The sequence below is a fragment of the Atta cephalotes genome, assembly GCF_000143395.1.
Source record: "Atta cephalotes unplaced genomic scaffold scaffold00083, whole genome shotgun sequence".
NCBI lineage: Eukaryota > Metazoa > Arthropoda > Insecta > Hymenoptera > Formicidae > Atta > Atta cephalotes.
Genome location: NW_012130147.1, coordinates 524,799 through 535,516, shown reverse-complemented (window position 1 = coordinate 535,516; position 10,718 = coordinate 524,799). Strand labels below are relative to the sequence as shown.

Below are 10,718 nucleotides of genomic sequence, written 5' to 3'. Positions count from 1 at the left end.
TTAAATTATATAATTATATACTTATTGGAACATTTGCAATATTCTTCTGATAATTTCTTTTCTTACTTTGAACATATTATTATATAGTAATTATTTGTTTCTTTTTTGTTAATTATGTGTAAGGTATAAATTACATTAGGAGTACGTCACATATATGTATATTGAAAGATAACAGATGTAAAGTCTATTAGGAACATGTTACTATGTGAAAAATATTATATGATAGCAGCTACTTTAATAAAATAAGTAACTACTATACTAAGGTTTTATGTGAATCATTGAAAAATTTGAAAATTTATATTTTTCAATAACACAAAATGTCATTCTGTTCGTTTCATTGATAAGAGTAATACTCCTCTAGGATGATGGAGGAACCATTGAGTCAAGGTGCCTCACCGTCTAGCGATGGCAACTTTTCAGCAGGCGGTGGCGGGGAAATCAATTCGACCACTGTAGTCAGTTTAGATGAGAGGATATTAGATATCACATCACGGCATTCCTTAAATGTTCTTAGAACACCTCCAACCAAAAAGGCAAAGAGAGTTCGATTCTTCCGCAATGGAGACAAATATTATACAGGTGTGGTGATGGCAGTGACGCCTGAAAGATATCGCAGCTTTGATAGTCTCGCGTCCGATCTGACTCGTGCTCTAGTATCGAGCGTGACCTTGCCGAATGGTGTACGAGCGATATATACCATGGATGGTCGTAAGGTACAAAGTGTCAGCGATCTGGAGGATGGCAAGTGTTACGTGGTATCTGGTCAGGGCGAAATCTTCAAAAAAGTCGAATATTCAGCATCTAAGGTTCGTCGTGGCAGCTCGCTGTCTGGATTACCACAATCGCCGGCAGCTAGCAGCGGTGGCGGTGGTACTGGCAGGCAGATCAGCGCCATTCCGTTGTGCGTAAAAGCGCGCATCGTGACACTGATCCGCCACGGTACCAAGCCACGAAAGGTGATGCGGCTGTTATTGAACAAACGCAACGCACCGAGCCTTGAGCACGCAATGGAAGCGATTACAGAGGCCGTAAAACTTGACACCGGGGCAGTGAGGAAGGTATATACGTTATCAGGTCAGCAAGTGACCTCGCTCGAGCAATTCTTTGAGAATGATGACATCTTTGTGGCTTACGGTCCGGAGAAATCCGTACAGGAAGATTTTGAGTTGGACTTCGAGGAGAGTAAGTATGTGCAAAGCTTCCGTCGTTGTCCGTGGAGTTCCAAGCGACAGAACGGCCCAATGCCGCGAATGCCGAGAAAATCTGGCAAAAAGACGCTTACTACGCCACAAGTCAGGACTCCGAGCCCATCATCTTTGATACTGCCACAACCTCTGAGAATGCATTATACCGTGGGACATATAATTGGAGATGGAAACTTTGCTGTTGTTAGGCATTGCACTCACAAGTAATTATTCCAAAATTTAATTAAAATTTCACATCATATATAAAAGAAATAGAATGCAAAATACAACACAATATTATAATTTATTTAGCTAGAGATATTTTGGATGTTTCATTGAAAAAAAATCTCACAAAACATATTATGATAATATTTCAGATCTAGCGGTGTTGAATATGCTATGAAAATTGTGGACAAGTACAAGTGTCAAGGGAAGGAGACAATGTTAGCAAGCGAGGTAGCGATATTGAGGCAAGTTTGTCATCCCAACATAATCAGCTTGATTGCAGAACAAGATACTGCCGATCAATTATTTTTAGTCATGGAACTTGTTAAGGTATGTCATTGAAAGAAATTTAATAGTGTTGAAAACTAATTAACGATATACATTTTTAATTTAATTTATAATTAAAAATGTACTATAACTAAAATATTTGCTCATTTTTTAGGGTGGAGATTTATTCGATGCAATTGCAGTGGCGACGAAATTTTCTGAAGCAGAGGCGAGTGTGATGATTAGTCATCTGACTTCTGCCTTGGCTTACTTACATTCGCATCATATTGTACATCGCGACATAAAACCGGAAAATCTCCTAGTTGAGATGGATGGCAGTCATGTTAGATGCTTGAAATTGGGTGACTTTGGACTTGCGCAGGTAGTGCGAGAACCTTTATACACAGTTTGTGGTACACCTACTTATGTGGCACCAGAAATCCTCGCCGAAACCGGATATGGTTTAAAGGTATTGACTTGTAGTAAATTCATTAAGTTTGGCAAATAAAATTAAGTTAAAATTTAATTAGTTGGAATACATATAATTTATATATATATTATATATATTCAAGAAATATATTTTTAAGGACAAGAATATAAAAATTATTAATGATAATTTATAAAGATGTGAAAAATATATAATATTTAGATTGAATATTTGTCTTTTAAAAAAATGTATTTATATGTATAATGAATCTCATATATATATATATATATATATATATATATATATATATGTGTGTGTGTATATATATGTATATATATATATAATAAAATTTCTTTTTTTTTTAGATTGACGTATGGGCGGCCGGAGTGATCTTGTATATTCTCCTGTGTGGTTTTCCACCATTCGTATCGGTAGATAACGAACAGGAGGAATTGTTTGAGCGTATCTTGAGCGGTCAATATGAATTCACATCGCCGTATTGGGATACGATATCAGATTCCGCGAAACAGCTTATCTCGAATATGCTGCAGGCACAGCCAGAACTTCGTTTTAGTGCAGAGGACGTATTGGATCATCCATGGCTCGCGGTAACTGTCACTAACATACAACATTATTATTGTACCTCACAAATTAGAAAAAAATGCGTTGCCGCACCCGCATGGCTTAAAACCCCTTTCTCACTCTCTCATAGTTATTTAAAATGAGATTAGTATCGGGTGGTTATCGGCTATACGACACGTTTGCTATCACATTTATTAATTTGAGCACGATTCCTTCTCGTCATGCCACACTACATGGAAAAAAAAATTCAGCGGATTTATAAATGTAATACTTAGAATTCCAATAATAAGTTTGATTTGTAACAAAATCATCTCGAATTTTGAACTTTATTCAATTTTATTATCACTCAATCCATAAAGAACTTTATATAGTTTTGTAAAAGGAAATAATGAACATTTATAGAATTATATTTTTAACCGATATTGAATTTATAACTGATATTGAATTTATATTCTTACAAAATATTATATATTAAATATTCTATATTCCTATATAGAAATGTAATTATTTAAGAAATATAAATTTATCTTTCGCTTTATGCGCTGAACAAAATTTCCATGTTACAAACGTGATGCGATCGGAAACCTACTTGCCTCCTCTATCGGCTTTATTTCAAACACAAAACTAAGAAAGCTTTTGTAGTGGTTTGCTGTATCTGTAGCAGTGCTTTTTCTTTTCTTTTGCCCCGCCTCTGTATATCAGCAGAGCTTTCTAGGAGGCGAGCAGACCGCAGCAACAGCATCCGACGCACCGGCGGAGCAATACTGGAATCAGCAGTGTAAGCCGATAAGAATGGCCACCTTCGAGTTCGACTTCAAGAAGCAGCGCAGTCAACGACAGGATGACGGTACCAAGACAAGAGCCGAGTGGAAAAGTAATATTGATTATTATGACGTACCGCAGTTTATTGACGCAGAGAAAAAATTGGATGAGCGAAATTACGATGAAATCGATTTTGCTAACGGCAATAGCAACGAAAATGATTTAGTAATTCTTAGTTCCGACTATCTTAAAGATATCAATAGTTTGAGTCGATCAATGCATGATTTAATAGACAATTTGAATGATAACAAAACGCCACGACGCCGTCTCAAATCGCAAAGTGCTACTTCGTCGCTCAATAGCATTCCAGAGAATTTGAACATATGTAATTATCGCAGCAATTCACCGATTCGTTGCAATGAAATCGCTGAAAAAACAGTCGCAATTTCTACGAATCATCGAGGCAATCGGAAAAACGGAAACTCGATGAAAGAATTAAGTTATCTTCACTCGAATTGTGAAACGCCGAAATCGAATAAATCTATCGTTATGAATCGGCAAAGTAAATGCAATCAAAAGAACTTGTATGAGGTGAATCGCGAAAACAGATTCGATAGCGATGACTTCCGCAATAGGAATGCAACTGCGTCGACATCAAGTGACAGCCTGACTGGCAACAGTTCTATTGGTAATGACATTGAGACTTCTGACAGTTTTGTAAACATTCAATTCGCACGTTTGTCACGTGAGCAAAAATCGAGCTCTACGCAAAGCATGGAGTCGACTGATAGCTTTGAGAACGTGAGTTTCCGGTATACAAATCAAAACAATAGTCTCAAGGATCATTCCTCACAGATTTCTTCAAAATTAGAGAATAATCAGGATCAGAATACGTCTCCTGTAAGGATAGTGAAGACCGGTAGAATAGCTGTATGGAATACATTAAGATTACCTAAATTAGATAACGAGATTGATAAAAAGAATTGCAATAGTCCGTTCCGTAGAGTTGAAGAAATAGGCAAATGCGCAAAGAACGAGCCAGTAAAATTGCGGCATGAAAGATACAATACTAGGAAGAATCAGATAGATTCGAGAAGTGTCAAGAACAAAAGATACAGCTGTTTTTCTCCATGCACAACAAAGAGATCGTCCGAGGAAATCGGCAACCGCAGCGGTGGCGATAAAGTCACAACACGGAAATTCAGCTCAACGGATGAATTACGCGACGAAGTGAGACAGAAATCGGTACCACGAACAAAACGATTCAGTCTGTATTATACACCACAACCATTGAGGAAGACATATGAGAATGAACCAAAGATTGGAAGAATTACGTACAAGTCAGCAGGTCGCACTCAGAGAGCTGAGATGAGTAAGGGAAGGAACGAAGAGGAGCTGGAAAGAGTAGAGAAAGTGGAGAGAATAGATAGGAGCCGAAGATCGGTGATTGATGCTTCAACGATCGCTAGTAGGAGTAAATCCAATAGGCAAAATGTTCATGTGAGATCAAGTGGCGTATTAAACACAACCAGGACGAAGTGATAACAAGTAGCGAAAAGTCGAAATAATTTGAGGATGTGTGAATGATGCACGATTAGTTCACGTATCAGAACGATGAAATCCAAAGTCTAAGCGCTTTAAGAATGAAGCAATTGCGGATTGGCTAACATCCATTAAGTTGATAATTTTTTTGTGTGTAGCGATCAAAAAGACGAAAAATGAAAACTATTTTCTTAATAATCGTGTACGCATGGAGAAAAATTTCACATCACTTTCAATTTTATTAAATTAAAATTACTAGACAGAATGACATTAAACATTTTGCGAAGGAAGAAAAACGATTTCGTATTTCTCTTAGATTTTGGACTTTGAGATTGATAAAAAGCATTGTGGCTACTTTTGTTTTTTCTTAAAATTTCTAGTTTATTATAAATTACGATGAAAATGAAATATTAAATACAAACTAAGCAATTAGAGAATTATTTTTAAAACTTGGTATTTTTAAAACTTACTATTGAATAGCATTGAAAAATAATTGTACAGAAAAGTTGTTAAAAAGTTATACTTTTCATGCTGGAAAAAGATTCTCAAATATTTTATAGATTATCCAATACAGAAAAATACAAAACAAAGCAAAACTTTTTTAAATTTATATGTATATCTCCATACATTTTTATTACTGTTAAAGATTGAATACCTAGCTGAGACAGGAGAGACAGGAGAGGAGAGACCAAAGACGGATATATAATCGCAAAGTGTAAGAGTTTTTAAGAAAAAAACTAAATTGAAATTTATATCTGCGCAAAAATTACATTTACCAGTATTAACTTCTAGAGTTAATCTGGAGAAAATGCTAGCTATTAAAAATCCCGGTTGCAATTCGTCCTTTTTTTAGATGTTATCTTTTTAGTTAGAGTAAGAATAATAAACTCGCGCGACAGTGTTAACCGATGATAATGTAATCAGTCCTTAATCGTCCGACAGTGGAAAATGACTGTGTCAATAGTACTGAGATAATAATGGATCTCGATAGCGAATAATGACGATGATTGAGATTGAATGGACGAATTTGGAATTAAGAACAAAACATGCCAAATGCATTTAAGTAGGTTATTTTATATCGGATGTCTATGTAAGTCTAGCTGTAGGTAAAATAGAGGAAGTATTCGATCAACCCTTTCGGTTTCATGACGTGAAAGAGATTTCAATAAGATTCGTATTGGCGTGAAAGTTAATAGCAATTCTTAATTTATTTATACTAATATACATGTTTTAAACGAAAGAAATTTAAAGGTGAAAGTTATATCGAGTAGTTCCATAAGTGCAATGTAAGATCGAAAGGGTTAAGATAAAGAATAATCACTAGGAGGATTAAACTCCATTTTCGAATGATTAGCGATTAGTAATTGGTATTAATAACATAAGAATTTTTGCAACGGAAGACAAAGGGCGACGAATTGGGCGATTTTAGGATGCTGGATAAGAGTAGTGCACATTGAACTTACTCAAAGAAAGGCGAGAAGATAATTATTTTTGTAAAGGAGCCGCATTGTATATGTAGAGAGAGCAATAAATAAAATGTGACACTGAGAAATTGATGAACGAGTGCATGCGTTGCAGAAAAAGAAAGAGGATTATTATTAAAATTATTTTTGTAGATATTGATAAGGTGATGGCAAGAATTGACAGTATCATTTTTATCTCTAAATGGAAAATATTCTTTCGCAAATTTATAATTAGTTTTATCAAGTTAGTGCAAAGAGCATGTTTTGGAAAAAAACAAAAGAAATTATATCTGTTATTATATAATGAATCATTTTGTAATCAAGTGTATGCAATTATTTATTTAAAGTTGAAGTTTAAAATTTTTTTTAATTTGGAAATTTCTAAAATACCAAAAGGATAAATTTTGTGAAATTTCGAGGCTTGATCAAGTCTTGACTCAACTTTATCAATTGAAAATTATCAGAATCATAATCGCGCTCTTTGTCGCTCAAACATTGCTAATCTGTGGTCTCTTGCTGCAGCGATTTCCGATGATTTTTGTATCGCGCTCGTGTGATGTCTGTCGACAAATTGTGTACATAATTGTAATGACGTGTGTGTAAGACTTGATTACTCGTGAAAAATAATATTACTGTGATTCGTTCGCTCGTCATTCATTTATTCGCGTTTCTCATTATGGGATTCCGATATTTAGAATTTGTTAATAAACGGTAATAATTACTTTTTTGTTTCTCGTTCTTGTTTTGTTATATTGTTCTTAATGTAATAAGCATACCGATCTGCGCGCAATTTACGGTAGTTTGTAGGTTTTAAACGTGATTTACGCCAAAAATTAAGATGCATATTGTAACTTTAGCTATTTATATTATATTATATATTATATTATACATATATACATATATATATATATAGATAGATATGATATTCGCAAGCAAATCTTTTATCGATATTATATAATTCCAAATTCAGCTATATCTGTTTCGTTTACGATTTACAGGAATAGAATAAAAGAAAAATGCAATACCTTACGTCAATATATTGCGAATTCATGTTTATTTTCTCAATATGCATTGTACAAATATGATTAATAAAACTTCTAATAATTCTTGAAATTATTCATAAAAAGTAAGTTCCGTTGAGTCTCGATTAATGGCCTAATCAGAAAATGACGAAACGTATTTAAATTTATGATAGATAATTAATATATTATCAATATTGTTTTATTACGCATTTAAAATTTTGTTTATTATAATTTTTAATAGAATTCTATGTTTGAATTATTTAAGACTTTAATTTGCCATTTCGGGATTTTCAGACATAACTTTACACGAATTTCATTTTTGCACTTTTTTTTAGAGAGTGAATAAATTGCAATATGTACATCTCTTATCTCTCTATATAATTGAGCATTAATGTTCATGCAATACTTAATGTGGTACTAGCAGTTTCTATTTTATTACTGTTTCAGCTATTCGAGATTATTAAGCAACACACATCATTATCGTAAATGCACTTATAACTATTTATAATGTACTGCCACGAAACTTATATTGAAAAATATAATTACAAAATTCCATGGCTATCGGATTTCGATTTTCTACTTTATTCCTTCCATCATTTCTATGTTAATCATCAAAAATTATAAGATAAGTATTAAATAATAAAAATATTTAGAATTATTACTTTCTATATATATTTTTTTAGAATCAAAGATAATTCAATGTTCTATTTATCAGCTATGTACATAAAAAAAATCAAACATTAAAAATTTAAATTACTTAACACATTCGTTAACACATTCAAAAATTAAAACTAAATTAAAATTATATAATTTAAAACATAATTTCAATTATTTATAATTGAAGAATTATTATATAAAGGAAAAAAATTGCTAATCAGATTAAAGTACACGAGAGTATAATTATTCCTTCTTGACAATGTAATATTTTATATTTATAATGTGTTTTCACTTTTTAATTAATTTTAATAAATATTCAAGTATAAATTACATTATTATATTAACAGTATAGATTTACACATTTGTATCAAAACGGAGCAATATCAGGTGTAACATTGAATGTACTATTAGGACTAACATATTAATTAATATTAATTATATTAAAATATGCGATCACGTTTTATCCACGTACCGTTATTTTATTTTTTTACATATATATTTCAATAGTTTTATTGTTGACGTAGTTCGATGTGTTGTCATAACGCGAACGCGAACGATTTGTCCTTTGTTTATTTTGAACACAGCGGTGATCTTCCGCTTTCTCTTTCCTCCTCCTCTCCATCCTTCCTATATTCACATCGCGACTACACCACTATACGACTACGTAGTTCGGACATTCGTAATCGTACTGCATTTTGCTTGCTCGATTTTTGCGCCGAAAATCAATCCTGTAATTCATACAATAACGTGAATGCCTAATTGGGGGTGCCTTAAATTACATGGAGTGCTAATTAACTCGTGCGATCGCAAATAATTGTTTGACATTGTTCTTCGATAAATACGTTCATATATATGCTGTCCCAAAGCCGAAATATTCCAGCCATCTCTCAATTTTCTCGTCCTTGCATTACAGATATTGATATCTTTAATTGTCGACCAATTATTAATTATATTAGCGTTGGCCGCATCAAAAGCATCAGGCAGAGAGTAGTAGCTTAATTAATTAACATCAATATATCATCGTAAAATAATTCATTGCGATTGAGATCGTTGACATTTCTCAGAATATGGTGGAATAGTTTTCGTTTTCGCGTAGCCGCGTGAAGTTGGCGCGATTCGCGCGATTCAAATCTTGCGTTTCAGTAGTTTAGTTTAGTCCAATCGCGTCGCGCGTTACATCGGTGTGTTCCCATGGTGTTTCGCACCGTTTTACACGTTAGTTTTTTTTCATTTCAAGTACGTCGCGGCCCGTTGCGGGTGCAAATTGATCGCCGGAAGTCCCACGCAATATCCCGAAAGATCGCCAAGTTGATAATTCGGTGTAAATTGCGAGTTTTCGATCGGTTTGCGCGAGTGAGTGAAGAAGCGTTCAGTGCGCGTAATGGCGGAACTGTTGGCGGAACAATTACGACGTAGACAGGTATGGAATCTGAATAAATAACGTTTCGCGTATGTATTGCATGATACAAATATATGCGCATATTTTTGTTAAATTTTCAATATAGATTCAAAAGTATTAAAGGCTCTAGTCTCAATTATCAAATTGAGCACTGTATATTAATTATGTTAATTTTTGAAATTATTTGACATTCTTAGTATCTAAGGCGCAGTTGCATCAATATCACTTTGATTTTTAAGCGAGACTTAAAACTCCTCCGTCTCGTTTTAAAGCCAAAAAGAGATAGCGACAGAAAAGGTTTTAAGCTCGCTTAAAATCAAAATAACGTTGGTGCAATCGGGCTTAAAACGAATAAAACAGTATCAATAAAGACTACGTTCAACAAAGACAGCGATTTTGCAAATGTTGTAAAATGTTTTAATATAATTAATTTATATTATATCTAGATTTAGTGAAAGGAACTAAAAGCAAGCATATTAATTATATTATATAAATATATTATAAATATGTTATAAAATTTTACAACAGTTACAAAGTTGTTTTTCTGTTTGCAATCAATCAGCGTTAATCGGATAAAACATGAGATAACATTTCAGATATCTCATTGTTAGTCGCTTTCCATTTTCACACAAGTGATACCGAGTCTAAAATATTGTATTATAAAATTATATACAGTGAGTACAAAAAGTAATTATATATATATATATATATTCGTACAGAGAAAATATTTTTTAAAAAAACTTTATTTTTAAAAAGGAAATATTATCCAGCGAGAAATGAATTAATGTCGAATTAACATAAATATGATAATTTCAACATCAATTTGATGTCGATTCGATGTTTAATTGACGATCATTTCTTGTTGGATAATTATCAATTTATTCATAAAGAATAAAATAGAAACTGTATGTTTCTTAAAATTATATATTTCAAAAAGATATGTATTAATTATACAAAATATATTATCTGAAAAGTAAGCGAAAATTAAAAATTGTATCGTTTGTTAAATGCTCAAAAAGTATTCGTACGAGAAATTTAGCTTCTAAAATCAGAAATACATGCAAAGCTCGTTTGTTTATGTTAGAACAGAATGTATTCATTGTATAAAATTGTTGATATGTATTTTCTACAAATAAGATTTTTTATAACAAATTTTCTCATACGAATACTTTTTGCTCTCATTGTATA

General features: G+C 32.9%; 1 protein-coding gene across 1 annotated transcript; it reads left to right on the top strand.

Annotated features, from left to right (window-relative positions):
- The first annotated feature begins 362 nt into the window (after nucleotides 1-362).
- LOC105624628 (serine/threonine-protein kinase GL21140) lies at nucleotides 363-4,989 on the top strand. The gene is made up of 5 exons (XM_012205985.1): nucleotides 363-1,408; nucleotides 1,562-1,739; nucleotides 1,852-2,145; nucleotides 2,469-2,711; nucleotides 3,388-4,989. Exons 1-5 carry the CDS (start codon nucleotides 363-365, stop codon nucleotides 4,987-4,989), a joined length of 3,363 nt encoding a protein of 1,120 aa, XP_012061375.1.
- The last annotated feature ends 5,729 nt before the right edge of the window (nucleotides 4,990-10,718 follow it).

Coding starts and splice junctions, on each gene's coding strand:
- LOC105624628 (XM_012205985.1), top strand. CDS start 363: ATGATGGAGGAACCATTGAGTCAAGGTGCCTCACCGTCTAGCGATGGC. Junction 1,740..1,851: donor TAGTCATGGAACTTGTTAAG/GTATGTCATTGA, acceptor CTCATTTTTTAG/GGTGGAGATTTATTCGATGC. Junction 2,146..2,468: donor AAACCGGATATGGTTTAAAG/GTATTGACTTGT, acceptor TTTTTTTTTTAG/ATTGACGTATGGGCGGCCGG.